We start from the raw sequence: 15,705 nt of genomic DNA, 5'->3' as shown, positions 1-15,705 counted from the left end.
TACGTTAAAAGTGTTTTGTTCCACACTATTACAGTTTTCCTCAGTTGCTAAAACACTAAACCCAATTCTCTGAACCAAATTCTCAGTTTCCGAGACTCATTTCTCAAATCAAACACTTTTTTCGGCCAAACCTTACACACTGTTCAGGCTTAGACCTAATTCTCAAAACTCATCCACTCTTTTTTGATAAACTATTTCACATTTTTCCTAAACACTTTTCACACGGTGATACATGTGTGTTGCAAAATTTTAAACACTGGTAGCAAACTATGAACACAACTCCAACACAGTTGTCATCTTTTAAACATAACAAGCCTTACACCAGGGCAATTTTAATGGAGGCAATGGAACGGGCCTGTGATGATCTACACAGTCAATTCTGTAGAGTAAATTTGACTCTATTTAGAGTGGGACCAAATGGACTCAAAATAGTCTAATATTTACACTTGGAAGAGAGTAAAATAAATAAATAAATAAAAGTTACCCAGGGGTTGAGGAACGACTCACGACCTTCAGCTTGGGAGACTGCCACAATACCACCTGAGTTATGCCACTCTTACTTTTTGCTTATCTCCAAGAGACCAAAAGTATCATTTTTGCTCTTGGAGTAAGATTCAAGATGACATGAGCGATATACTAACACACAGTATGAGCTGCGTGGCTCAGGGAGTAGATTGGCTGTCTCCCAAGCTGAAGGTCATGACTTTGTTCCTCAACCCTTGAGTAACTTTTATTTTCTTCCAAGTGTAAATATTACTCTAAAACGGAGTCTATTTGGTCCCACTCTGAATCGAGTCAAATTTACTCTACAAAATGTACTGTGTGCCTGTGGAGTCATTTCAAGGCTGGGTTCAGCACACCAGAGCATTTTTCCCTCATTGCCTGGCAAAGGAGAATATTGCCTGTGACGGGGATGAAGTCCTGTGGCCACACGCAGCACGAAGAAGATATGATGCATAATGAGTATCAGTGATTTATGCAGTAGGCCTGTAATTTTCCTTTCATTTACGTACTGTAGTATTTTTTTTTTATACGGAAGCGCTGATAGGCGCATCATTTTGACTATGATTTGCTAAATGCGTGTTTTTGGGTGCTGATATCCCCGATTATGTTTTGCTTAATGTATGTTTTTTTGCTGAAAGTGCCGATTTTGGTGTTTTCTTTTCACAAATATGGTAATAGACAAAAATATCATTGAAATGCATAATTTTATGTAAACATAAATAAATAAATAAAATCCAACGGCTGTGGGGGGTTCTAGTTCATGGGGCCAAAAATCCTTGGCAGCTCCTCTGCTTTATGGTTAATATGAAGTCTAAAAATGTGATTTCCCGTGGTGAAACCAGCTTCTAAACAAAGAAGTATTTCCTATTTTACTAAATTGCCCTGAAGCGACTACTCTGATTGTTGTTTGTTGCTGAGCTAACTTTTCTCATACTGTGTAGGTTTAGATAAAGGAGCAAGAAAGCAGTAGGAAACAAGACACAAGCTGCCAGAAAGGAATACTTTTCGGTTATTCCCGGATCTGGTTTTACTAGATGCAGATAAAACAATTGTCATTACTATTTCAATATTTAGCATCACAGTAACAGTATTACATACATGCATGTTTCTATGTGTATTTTTTTTTAAAGATATATTGTAGTTTTGTTTGTTGTTTGTTTTTTAGGACAAAAGAGATGCTAACAATAGTCACTAGCTATATTTTTTTACATATGACTTTTTGTAATTGGTTGTGTTTTCAGACATCTTTTGTTAAATTGGTGGTTACTACTTTCTATTGTATCCTTGAAGTTTATATTAATAAATCAGAGACATCTTCAATTTTTCAATTTTAAATGTTCTTATACCCTGTGGGATTATTATGGATGCCCGGCCACTGGTCTCTGTAGTTCTGAAGCATGTTAGCCTGTGGGTACGCTAGCTAGCTAGCGCGCAGCACGTAGTCAAGAGTATTTGATTGACTGGTGGAGGTTTGAGTTTTCAGCGTATTCAGCGGGCATGCCAACAGTGTCTGAAAACTGGGAGCATGTTTCTATTTTCAATATTTTGTTTTTAAAGTTTTCGGTTAGGTTTTATGATGGACATAGTTTAAGCAAATTGTCATTATATCCTAGTGGAGAAATTGTTTTTGAAACAGTGAACTCATCAAACCTTGGTCATGTGTTTGGCCAAGGTTTCAAAGTAGAAAATTAACATTTTTCCACTTTCACAGCTGGATTTGAAGTCATTTTTTATTCAAGAGAAACGATAAAACATAAAAAAGGTATTGAGACCAACACAGGTGATTTGCATGCTCACAAAGAAAACACATTTTAGATATCGGCGCAACTCATTTGGGTATAAAGTGCAAAAGTAAACATTATTTTGAGGCACCAGCACTTCACCTTGGGTTCTGTGTGGTTTCCACCTCCTTCACATTTGCTCTCAGGAGATGACAATGTTTGCACCACTTCTCTTTCAGTTATCGCTGAAGTAAAGGCTGTCTATTTTTGTAATTCCCTATAGGATCAGGATTATACAGAGAAAGAGCTCTTTTGATGAGCTTTTTGTAGAATTACCTCCTCTCCACTAATTTGATCTGCCTTACAGGAGGAGCACGCAGTCTGCCCCTATATGTTGGGGCACATATATTTTTTTCATAGTACAAGTACTGACATTTCTGCATACAATTAAAAGGAGTCGAATACAAGTGCGTAGCGTTCGTGGAAAGTGGAGTTTGCTGTGCTTGGTAATCAATGCTATTGAGTGTGCCGAATGAATGGTGAGGCAAAGGAGGATAACAGAGAGAGGAGAGGAAAGTGGTCTTTGGAGCCAAAACCAAATCGCATCAGTAACTGCTGCAACCCGGGGTGAGGGCAGGCTCAGTCAGTCATGCAAGTGGTATAATTGATTTTGGAGAGCAATATCAACTGATATAATTGAGCATTCTCCACTAATGAAGATCCTCTGTGTTGTCACTGGTGAGGCGCTAATTGATGGGAGAATGATGGGGTAAAGCGGAGTGGGGGTTGGCCCTGTGCAGGATATGATGATGGAAGTGCTGCTCGCACAGACAAGCACACATTTTTCAGCTTGGTTGCCTTCTATTAGGCAGGTTTTTATTTAGTTCCACCAGTGACTCACTGTCTGCTTTCATTCACACAAAAGCCCGTTAATGTGTGTGTGAGAAGCTGCTTCACCGCCGTTTACCCTCACATGAAAGAACTTATCATAGAGGGTGAAAAAATAGGTCTCGGAGCAAAAAAGGGGAAAAAAATCACAGGAGTCCGCATGACGGGGATGGAGGGAGTTTAGGGGTTGCACAGGTCGTGTTGGGAGTTTCGATTGAGGAAAGTGCAGGGTCAAGGATTTGTGAAGTGAGGGGCTGTGAGGAGGGGTGATGGTGAAATCGGTTGAGGGAATAATAGGACAGCTAATTGGTTTTGACAAGTTTGGCGAGTTGGAAGTAATGTAGACCTTTTTAAAGCCGAGACAAGAGAATGTCCAGCAAAGCTATGAGATAATCAGGGGTACCATTCAGGAGCCCAATGAAGGACAAGGGTGTGGGGGACTCGAACCATAACACAGGGCCTGTTCATGACCCTGATGGGTCTGTGGAACAGGACTTGTCCTCTTGTACAACCACTAAGGGGCTAAAGACTGAAAGGAGACAAAACCATCTTAGGAAATTGAATATGTTTTTGACAGAGTATACTCTTGACGCTGCTCAAATATTGGACTAACCAACTAACTTGGGTCAATTTGACCCAACTTTCTAGGTTGTTTTGTACAAAGAAACCAATTTTTTGTAATAAATAAATAAAATAATAATAATAATAATACAAATAAATAAATAAACAAATCAATCAATCAATCAATTAATAAATAAATAAATAACCCAAAGTTAGCTCAAATTAACCCAATTAACTAATTTATCCAACTTTATTAACTCTAAATTGTTAGCTAACTTGGGTCAATTAGACCCAACTTTGGGTTGCTTTGTAACAATAACATTGGGTTTCATTGTACAAAACAACCCAGAAAGTTGGGTCAAAATAAGTGCTGAGTCAAAAATAACCCAATTCTGGTCAAATAATGGGTCGACCCGCAAGTTGGATCAATTTGACGATCTAAATTAACTGTCCCAGTAACCTGGGTCAATTAGACCCAACTTTGTTTTTTTTTGTAACAATAGCATTGGGTTGCATTGTACAAAACAACTTTGGGTTGTTTTCTACAAAACAACCAAGAAAGTTGGTTCAAATTGACCTAAGTTAGTGGGACGGTCCATTTTTTTTAACCTAGGAGTTTTACGAGTGCACTCTTGAAAATGCTTGATAAAAAATAACACAATTTTTGGAGTGGCCTGCTAATTGGGTCAATTTGACCCAACTTAGTGATTTAATTTGTACAAAACAAAACAACTTTTCATTTTTTTTAAAAACTACCCAAAATTGGGTCAAATAAGCCCAAGTAGCAGGATGGATCTTTTTTAATGGGATGGATCTTTTTTATTTATTTATTTATTTTTAGCAAAACTGGGTTATTTTTTACCCAGCAGTTTTAAGAGTGTATGTGGAGGTGAAGTTCAGTGGTGGAAAGGCGGTGGAATAGTTAACCCCTGCGTCCAAAAGGGACCAAGCCAATGTGGATTATTTACCAAGCACACTGGGTTTGACAATTTGACCCAAGATTTTGATCCAACAAGGTTTAAAAAGTAGGCTACCCATAGTGATGGGTTAATGCTAACAAGAAATAAGTTACCAGGTTGTTAGTAACTTTCGTGATCATTCGTTATAATGTTTTTTAAAGAATGTTTTCTTGTTGTACAGTATTTCTAACATGTGTTTAACTGAAGGGCAGCACGGTGTGCTAGTGTTTAGCACATACAGTATGCACCACAGTTAAGAGGTGCCACGTCAAATCGTGATTCAGATCCTCCGGTGTGGATCCTTACTCTGGCTTCGTTCACGTTCCAAAAACATACATTATCATTACATTTTAAATTTTCCAAAGGTGTGAACGTGAGTGTGTCTATATGTGCTCAGCAGTTGGCTAATGAGGGCAAGTGATATAGAAATTTGATGGGTGGATGGTAATTGAATTTTACATGACAATTACTGTGTTCTCCCACTCTATTCTATATTGCAATTTTTTTAAGCGATCTTTTTTTGCTATGGATTATTATGTGTGTATTTACTCTTATGCCCTTGTACAGTATGTGGGAAAGGAGAGCCAAAGTTACAGGTGAGTAACGGTGTTGCTTAAAACAATGCCTTTATAGTTAATTCAGGTTTTATGATGGTGATAGAAAAAACTGCCCCTGATTCAGCCAAAGTCAATGGACATTATCGATCCACTATGTGACTCGATCCAAGAAAAAAAAATCGTCCCAAACGGCATGCTGTCACATCGGCTCCGCTGGCAGCCTGATTGACGGCCAGCTCTCAGCATCAGACACACTGATGCAACGCAATGAGGTGTTTAAACACCAAAAGCGGATTTACTGACTTATGGGCCAGCAGGTCGTGGTAAATAAAAGGCCAAGCAGGCCAACTAAGTAGGAAACGCATGACGCACACAAAATTCCATCTTTATTTGAAATGAATGTCAAGAAATGCAGTCAAGTTTGATTAAGGGGAGCAAAGCATCCAGCCAAGATGATCCTTAAAAAAAAAGAAATGCTGAAATATGAAAGTTTGATAAGCCTGATTCCGAAAATGTGCGAGATAATGACAAATGGTATCCTCACCCATGCTGACAGCTGCATGGCTCCATAAGCCTTTTCAGATGGCATCACACTGTAAATAAGCGGAGAGAGAAAGACAAACGACAAACAACATATCAACACCAGAATCTGAGCTTTTGTACAGCATCCGCCGATAACTGACTGAAGCAGTGCTCACCACCCTGAAAAAAGCAGAAATCTTCACATTTCATATTCACATCCTCCTTTGCCTTGTTTTCCGTGAGACTCCACATCCTTCACATTAGCGCAGCTCCCCGCAAAGTAGCTGCAAGAATCAGCATGCGGTCAACTGTGGCAGGGAAGGGGGGAATAAAAAGAGAAAGAAAAAGAAAATATTTAAGGCCTTGCTCCCTCTGTCAGCTTTCACCTCACTTCCCTGCTAGTTCTTGTTTTCACAGCCTTTAATCCGGGCCTCCAACACGAAGCGGTCACAGGTTTTGACAGCAGACTGTAATGACCTAAGCTGTTCCCTGTGGGGGGTGAGAAGGAAGAAGGGGGCTGGCGTATGAAGGATGGAGAATCCAGCTACAATATTGTTCAATGAGAAATGATTTCGTATTTATTACCAGGTTTAATGCAGTTGCACAACACAGTCTCCAGGGGGCCAACCTACCGGTACATTGGTCTAAGTCTTATTAAGAGCGTCAACAAGTCCTCATTATGTCATGTAATGTAATATAAATTGACACCAGAGCTAGCTACCGTACGTTTCATTATTAGCTACAATCAATTAATGAATTGATTAAAAATGTGGTTTGGTTTATCATTATTTGTTCCTTCAAGCAATTGAAGCCAAATGGAGAGGATTACTTGGGTACAACCGGGAGAGATGCTGTTGATTCAGTTCAACGGTTTTCGATCTGAGGAAGAAAAGTATGACATCAGCTATGGATACTTGAGCTAAGAGCTCCTCACAAACCGGCAGAAAGTTTAAAACGTTCGCATTTATTTTCAAATAGCCGTTTCTTTAGGTCTTAAAACACTGCCACATGGATGCTATCCGTATAGCCTAGCTTTTTAGTCTATGGTGTTTCCAATTATGTACTAGCATTAAGCTAGCAGATTTACAGGCAAAGTTAAATACAGCATGTGGTTGTTTTAAATACATAACGTGTAATTATTCGGTTTTGGGTCACACTTATCTCAAGGCACCACTGTAATAACAAATTAACATTTAATCAGTTCATATTTCTTTCCCCCATATTAGGTCACTAAAATCATTAAATGCCCAAAATTAGCTGTAGCGGGGAAGTCAATCCAAAAATATTCTTGACAATAATATCTTCTCTGCAACCTGACTCCCCTAAACACGATATTCTGGTTAATATTTTGTTTGTGGAATATGAGTTAAGCAGCAAAATCCACCTGTTTTTACCTATCTCAGTCGGCGGCCATTTTGCCACTTGCTGTAAGACTGAAAATGACATTGCAGTTGTTTCAGGCTCAGTAATGACAGATCATGGCTCACCTGTTCTCTGAAGCTGAGCTGTAATTGGTTGTTACCTTAGCACCCAAGTGGCAAAATGGCCACCATTTAAGATAGATAAAAACACAAATAATATTAATCAGAATGTCATGTTTAGTGGCATATGCAACATTTTATTGTATGTTGTTTGGGTTGACTTCCACTTGCTACAGTCATCTGTCAGCATTCATACATGTCCGCGTTAATAAGGATTTGTCCATTGAATACTGTTGTCAGTCTAATAAAAGGAAGATTCGGCCTCAGACAGATGTGTCCTCCGCATCAATCCATCAAATTCCTAAAAATAGATTTATAAAAGTAGTGAATTGCTAGTTTTTGTTTATCAATGTAATCCCACCTCTTCCATGCTAGTTTTACCCCCTTCTGTTAAACAAGCATCATCTCATTAGTTTCCATCTATTCACATGGCAACTGGCTCACCTCCTCCTTGTTAAGCCTCCAGCTTTAGACAGACAAAAACTGCAGCCTTTACTGGGCCTGATGTTCACATTATAAACACCTACGTATTCCCCCCAGGGCTTAAATCTTTCGAGTTCATTTATTGGACTGGATTGGTACATCTCAGACTTCACCTCCTCATAGACCAATCAAGTACATAAATAAAGGTTTAATTAAGAAATGCTCCTCAGTAGTAGGCTTTAGGGGCTTGGGGATTGGTGACTGAAGAAAGAGGCTATAATATATAATAAAAAATAAATAAATAAATAAAACACTTTTGTCACAAGAGGAAATCCATAAGCCTCACCTTTACAGAGCACAATAAAAGGATATGTATTTAATATCTGAAAGATTACATGAATGTCACCAGCCGCATGGCCCTCTGGAATGGAAAAAAAAAACTTTATTGTAAAAATACAATAAAAAACAAACACACACACACAATACAAATACAAAAAAACAAATACAATTTTAAAAACAACAAACATTTTTCTTTTAATCACCTTTCCCAGTAAGCAGACTATTGAACGCATCAAGATTAATTGCTGCGGAAATGAATTCCGAGCATGAAAATATGTCTCATCAAAATGATATTTTCCTTTATCAGGACGAGTCAGGGCAGCAATATTTGGTCTGATTAACATTCTCTGTGCGGCTGCCACTACTCCATGGGCCACTGACATATCTGATTCTATTATCAAGTCTCCCTTCATTTGAATATTTGGATGCTTGTAGAATTCCTGCATCAAAGTCTTCACATACAAAATAACCCACAGACTGGAAATACACTTCTGGATAAAACAAACTTGCTTAGTAAAAACATTGTCTAACTTTTTTCACCAGAGTTATAGATAATGTTTTCAAAAGTGAAGACTTCATTTTGGCGTTGTTTCCGGCACTTCCCCTCTGTGGAGTGTCTGCAGCTTCACTTTGTCCCTGCCCTGCGGCCTCACAGAAGGTGGGCCAGTTAGTTATGTTTCAAAGTAACTCAGGCAGGGGAACACACTCATTAAACACAATTCTTCCTCTCCTCTCTACATTATGCCCCCCCTCCCCCTCCTTTTCTTTCCTCTCCTCCCTTTCTCTCTGTACTTCTCCTCTTCCTCATTTCACAGACTAAAAAGCCTTTCTGCTCCTTCGTCCGGAGTCCGGAGGTAGATCACTTTAATTCTGCTTCACAGATCTTTTTCAAAAAGACCCAAGACCTCAGAACCATTGACCGTTGGATGAACTCGGCCCGACCAGCCGGGTCCTGGGCGCTTGTAAACACGGCCATCGTCTCACACGCTCTTATTGCCCCCACCCCAAAAAAAAGCATGTTGGGGGGTTCCCTCCCACTTCCCCTGCCCTCCAAAGGCATCAAAATGTGAGTGTTTGCAACCACTTGTCACACTATCTGATCTTGTTGGCCGCTTAATGATTTAAAGCTACCATGGCCAGATTATAACTCATTTAGTTGTTTTTGGAGGAAGACACTCAACGGAAAACTGAGACTGGCCTAAGAATATTTTTTTTAATGGGATCATTCCACTAAGTGATTTTCTTTGCGTACAGTAAGGAGAGTAATCCATCTGTGTCATCCTTGTAATGTTCTCTCAATTAGATCACTCCCTAAAATATGCGTCAATTCTAATTGTTTATTGCCAGTTTTTCCTATTTGACATCAGCTGCGCTGCAGCTTGCCGTTATCACAAACAGGCCATGCATCCCAAGTCCATAAACTGCTGTCTTATACAGGCAGGAAGATGCAATGCATTGCTTTTATTTTGCCTTTTACTCTCCCAATTGCTTCCTTAAAGGGCAGGTGGTGGGATTTGTGGCGATAATGTCTCCGGGTGCCTGAGATTTGGGGATAAAACACATTCCGATGGAAACAGCACAACTGCTATGGTGATGACCTTTGCTTGGAAGACATACTTGTTCACGAGGCGTACATTGACTGACATTAAAACCACGCGCGGGCTTTAATTCATCCATGTGCTTTAGTCATTATTGCATTTACTGATCTGCCTATCATATTTTTGATACTGCTTATCGTGTTCAGGGTCACAGGCAGCCGGAGCCTATCGCAGAGAACTATCGACAAAAGACTAAATAAACCTTGGAATGGTCGCCAGTCAATCATAGGCGAATTGACTTCCGTCACCATAAGTGAACATACGCTGCCAGTAAACCACTATACCATCAGTGTTTTGGAACATTGTACCTACTGGAGGCATTTCTTGCCCATTTTGGGGGTGATCAAGCACCCATAAATAGAAGCCCAGCGTCCCAGCATATACATACATAAAACTTGTAGCCGGTGTTTGTTTGTTTTTTTGCTTGAAATATTTTTGGTATTTCTACTATCCTCTGAATTGGATTGAGAGAAGCTAGCTGTTGTGTCACATGCATGAGTTAATATTAAAGCAAAGTGGCTATTAACAAGCTAACTAACTCGATGCCCATATTAGGACACAAAGAGAGAGGATTTTATATTAGTTTTGAAATTCTGTTTATGTTTTTTTTTTTTTTTTTACATGTTGTGCATTGCACTGCATGTAAATGTAAAAGTCCGAAAAAATTCAATGAAGGTTTATTTTTTTATTACTGTGCACTATAGGGGCTGGTTTACTCCAGATAAAATACATATTGTTAATGTGTATGTTCAGGTGCTGCTATAACAAAATATGTTGTCTTCTGTCAGAAATCAGTGGGTTGCAATATGCTTAATAAATACAATTCATTCCTCTTTTGCTGTAGCTCAACTTTTTAAAATAGACTTCATATTTTATGGTTATATTTTATCAACTTTATTTATAAAGCACTTTAAGAAAACCATGGAGTAAAATCAGTCATGCAATAAAGAAATAAATTCATAAATAAATACATAAATATCCACTAAATAAATCAATTAATTAATATTGTAAGTAAGTAAATAAAATTAATAATAAAAATAAGCAGGTAAGTGAATTAGTAAATAAAATAAATATCAATAAATTAAAACAAAAGCAGTTACATTTATATTGCCGAGCTCGGAAGCTCAGCACCCATAAACCTCTGATCCTAGAATTGCCCCTGCTGTATACCCCAAAAGAAATGATGATATGAGCTGTGAATTTGGTACTAGGACGAGGGATCAACTTAATCCACCTTTTATTATTACCACCACTATAATACTGCAATTATAGAAAGCATAAATGATGCACAAAAACGGATTTCGGTAACAACACATAACTGTGCAATCTACTGTATTTCATCTGGAGTTGTTAAGAATTAACCCTCATCTAATTAAATTACAAAAACATAAAACACAACAATAAAATACATCAAACTCACCAGAGATGCGAGTTAAATGCATTTATGTGTGCACATGGTAGGCTATGTTTCACTCATTGAATAAGAAAGATGATTGGTTAAAGAAAGTCTAAAGATAGATTGGCCAGCACTACAGATTCTGAATTGTCAAATTAGATTGACATGGCTGGAATCTGATAAACTAACATAATTCAAACAATGCAGATGAAAAAAGATGTACAAAATGAAGACAATTCCGAGATTACGTCACAAGTCAAAATGGCGGTCTTTTCGCTGAAATGACGCTCTCCGCTCATTGAAAAGCATTGCGCTTTGGATCGTGTTCATTTTATTTGTGGGGATTATTTTTGATTTCAAAATGTGATAAAATGTCGTTTGACTATTAACAATCTGCCTGGTTGGTATGATAGTGCAAGGCAGAAACTTTCTGCCAGAAAGCAATACAATCTGCCGTTTGTTTTGACCATGGAAAGGAAGTGCGTGCATTGTGTTGCATTGGGAAAATATCAGAATAAAATAAGATGCTGGCTGTTGGGACAAATTTCATAAGATTTTATGTAAACATGCTCAGGAGAGTAGAAACTTTTACCATCGTCCACAAGTCTAGAAATCACAGAATGAGCCAGAGAAGAGCCCACGAAAGGAATTCAAAGTGTAAATAAAGCAAGCTATCAAAAGACAGCAATTAAATAGCACTACTGACTTTCTCAACAGTAACTTAAAGAGAAAATGGTCAATTGAGCTGTACGGGAGGTTGAAGCGTGTTTGTAGAAGTTAAGTTTGGTTAGACTGCCTCCCAGTGGTGGTTATGTGAACATACATGACTGGAAAATTGAAAAATGCTCGGTTGATACATTCACACAGCAAAAAAAAATCCCCTTTAAGTAATCAAACCCTATATTAGTCATATTATTAAGATGTGTTTTATTTATGTACTTTGTATTTAAATTATTATAATGTTATGCATTTAATAAAATAACGCACATATACAGGTAGTAGTTACGTTGTAAAGCTGCCCTGCTTTTGCCTCGCCTTTCTTTACTGAATTCAGGATTGATCGAGTTGTATTATTTTTAACCAAACTGAGCAAAGATCTAGTCTGTCAATGCGTTCACCAAACTACATTTAGATATTTCGATGTAAACATTCTACAACTGTTCATGTTTACATGTTGGAACCTAAACATTGTACAATTACTCATTAGGTTTATATTTGAGTGTTGATACTTGCATTTCACTCTATTTGAGAAAATTGAGACATATAAGGACACAAATAATAATTCTGTTCAGAAATATTTCGTTTATTCATTTTGACATTGAAAAGGTGAACATGAACACAGCAGCACTTGTAATAAATTGCATTTTTTTGTACATTCCATTATGGACATACAATTCTACAATCATTCATCAGCAATGATCCATTGCTAGCGTAAATGGTGGCCTACTGTAAATTGTTTTTAGTAGAATAAAAACCTGCACCTGTGAGAGGAGTTGCATCTGTAGCTTTGTTTATTGACACACAAAAAAACGTTGCTTTAAGTATTATATGTATTTTTGAGTTTCATAAACGTTTCCTTTGTTGCATTTTAATACCGTAGTGATGAAAGCAGTGGATGCCCACACCTGTGTATTATGTACACGATCGTCCACAGCGTCGCCCTCACTGAGTGCAAAAAGCCTCGTCCGTGCAACACACCTGGTCACAGGTTAAAGGCTTACGTGGATTTGCAGTTTGTGATAATGACTTTCTCACCACATTCCAAAATAGCTCATCAAACGACAATAGGCTGATGATGCAATGGCACACCAACTTCTTCGCTTCTACTCACGCCTTCCTTTTTCTCTCTGGCTCTTCAGAAATGATCGACACGTTATTTCAGCACTTCCCTTCTTCCTCATCTAATTAATTTAAGAAAATACAGTACACCACAAGCCAGAGCCACGTGAGCTCTTCAATCTCGCAACTCAATGCGTACGAGCTTCCCAAGAACGCATTAAATATGTTTGTCAATGGCATTTTAGGTTGAAGAGTATTTGAGCTGTAATCATAAACAGTAGATGAGATACTTGCTAGAGTTGTTTTTTTTTTTTTGTGACATGGTCTACCTGAAAAAGCAGTGGTAGAGCAACGTTAAAATCGACAAGAAATAGGTGGGTGTGTGCGGCCCGTGAGCGGCGCTTGTGAAGTTGCAGTCGTCGCTGTAGCAGCAGTGAACTCTGTAGCTCCGACTGCCAGCTTGGCTGCAGAAGGACTTGTAGGAGCAGGACTTCATCACTCCGCCTGACAACAGACAATTCGGTCACGCTCATTTAACTAAATTTAAATTCGATTATGTAAAGTGGGAGTTTAATGGCTCAGAAAGCCATCAAAAGGGCATTTTTTTTTTTTTTAAGGAAAGCAAATTGGTACATTTTTTTCTAACCGCACACCCTCTTCTTATAACTGGGGATGTGGCAGTTTTTTTTTTTAAAGAATTAATCAGTCACATTGAAACTGGTGAGTCGGCACACACCAGCTACCATTTAAATGTTATATGTTCTAGTAGGCTTTTCCTGTCATTTTTTTCCGTCAGTTTGTGACAAACATATCTTAGAATTATGCTAAAAAGTCTAACCTTGGTTACATTGGACCTTAACAAAATCTCCCCAAAACATAAGAAATGTGTTGCGGTCTTATGAAGCCAAGGTTGATTTTTTTGGGCCATAATTGCAAAAGTTTCACCACCTGATTTTAGAGGTTATATGTCACATTAATGGTGGGATTTTTTTTTAAATTATCTCTCAGTTTTTTTATGACAAAAACCTAGCATTTGAACAGGGGTGTGGATACGTTTTATAAGCTACCGTATGTGTTGTCATGGTAGCTGCACGTCATCTATGTTTTTAAAGCAATCTTCCCTATAAAATTGACATTTAACAGAAAATGGCTGCAATGAAATTTTTTTAATTAATTTTTTATTTGGCTTGGACTTTATATACTATTTGAAAAACAAATGACCAAATATACACTTATGTCTTTTATTTTTGGTATCAGTGAGTTTGAAGCTTACAAAAAACTGTCAGTGTTGGACTCACTATTCTGGCCCACCACCACAGCGCAGGCATCAGAGTAGCTGGGACATGTTCTGGAGCCTTGTCGGTTGCAGTCTTCATTATTGGAGCCCATACAGGTGTAACATTGGAGAGCCGTACCTAAGGAAGAGACAACAGAACAGAGGAGTACTTTATAAAAAAAATATGTACTGAATGGTTTCATAATAACTGATTTGGTGCCAAAACGACTGGCTTGCTAGTTAAGCAATACAGGCAAATGCTAATTTTGCTAATAAACTAATTTATTGCTAAAGTAGTTACTAACTATTAAAACAGAAAGGCTAATAAAGATACACTAATAAAATCATCATAATTTGTCAATATGGCGTCAGTTATTTATCCGAGGGTACTGTTGATGTGAAAATGTGCTTTTTAACTATTAGCCTCAATGTGGTATGCTAATCAGTAAATAACTGTCAATCAACATTTCACTGTACAGTAGTGACAAAGTTGTACCTAATCTTAATACTGTATATGTACATAAAAATACAGTGTACACTAGTATATTATACATGTATAGAAGACAACAAATATATATTTTTACATTTGTGTATTTTCTAAATAAATAATTTAGAATACTCCCCAATATAGATACTAAGCAATGACTATTGTGAAACACCGACGTTTTGTGTGGGCGCTATTTTAAGGAGTGCATCTTGTGCCCTGGAATTGTTTGCGTGAAGACGAGTCACTATTGTTGTAGTGCAGGTGTTATACTTGGCATGCCAGGCAGGCCCCATGCTGACTCCAATCAATCCCCTAAACACAAGTGCTCTGCTCTACACACACACGATAAAAGCATTAGCCCGCAGTCCTATTAAGAGATTAGATGCGGGGATTGCATGCCAGTTGATGGACAACAACTAAACAGAGGCAAAAATAGAAAATCTGACTGTGCTTTTTTTTTTATACACACATACATATATATATATATATATATATATATATATATAGTCTTGCATTACTTTCTATAGTGCATTATGAACACCTTATGAAATTTTAATTGCATACACTGTTGCGTAGCTTGAAAAGAAAGTCAGGCTAATCGCAAGACGGACAGCGACAAAAGAGTAAACAACGATATAAATAAGTCGACAGAAAGTAGAGCAACAATCTCAAGGGTGGAAAGAATAATAAGAAATACTTCTTACCGTTTGATGTGAGCAGGACCACACAAAGCAAAATCAATAAACAGGACAGCAAAGCTCTCATGGTGCTGTCCTGTCAACGTCCTTGTCCTGATCTCAAGATGAAAAGCGGGTTGTTTTGGCCCCAAAGAATCCCCCACCCCAACACCACCTTGCAAAACTTAATCCGATTTGTCGGACAAGCTAATATTGTCTTGCGCGGACAAGATTAGCAGACCCTCAATATGGCCCTCGCTGTTCAGAATTTCCACTTTACTAGACAGACAGTATATATCCTCAAACGGACACAAAGTACAGAAGTAGAGTTCTACCCTGGAGCTCTCGCATCTCCTTCTATAGGCCACACCCATCCTCGGTGTGAGTGGTCACGACTTCATCCCTACTTGACAGTATATCCCCTCTAAACTGTGACTCATTAAGTTTCTAAGACCCTGTGTACTTTGTATTTATATATCCATTTGTTGACGGTGACGCTGTGCCATATTTAAACTGTTTCTAATAAGGCACACAAAG

At 38.1% G+C, this 15,705-nt stretch overlaps 1 protein-coding gene across 1 annotated transcript; it reads right to left on the bottom strand.

Moving 5' to 3' along the window:
- Positions 1-12,231: 12,231 nt before the first annotated feature.
- On the bottom strand, positions 12,232-15,541 carry ly6pge (lymphocyte antigen 6 family member pge). The gene is made up of 3 exons (XM_077581141.1): positions 15,196-15,541; positions 14,027-14,143; positions 12,232-13,232 (listed from the first exon to the last, which is right to left on the bottom strand). The coding sequence occupies exons 1-3, from the start codon at positions 15,254-15,256 to the stop codon at positions 13,054-13,056; spliced, it is 357 nt and encodes a 118-aa protein (XP_077437267.1). The 5' UTR covers positions 15,257-15,541; the 3' UTR covers positions 12,232-13,053.
- Between the last annotated feature and the right edge of the window lie 164 nt (positions 15,542-15,705).

This window comes from Vanacampus margaritifer, chromosome 12 (genome assembly GCF_051991255.1).
Source record: "Vanacampus margaritifer isolate UIUO_Vmar chromosome 12, RoL_Vmar_1.0, whole genome shotgun sequence".
Lineage (NCBI taxonomy): Eukaryota > Metazoa > Chordata > Actinopteri > Syngnathiformes > Syngnathidae > Vanacampus > Vanacampus margaritifer.
The sequence above is the reverse complement of the archived record's forward strand: the minus strand, read 5'-3'. Positions and strand labels throughout refer to the sequence as shown.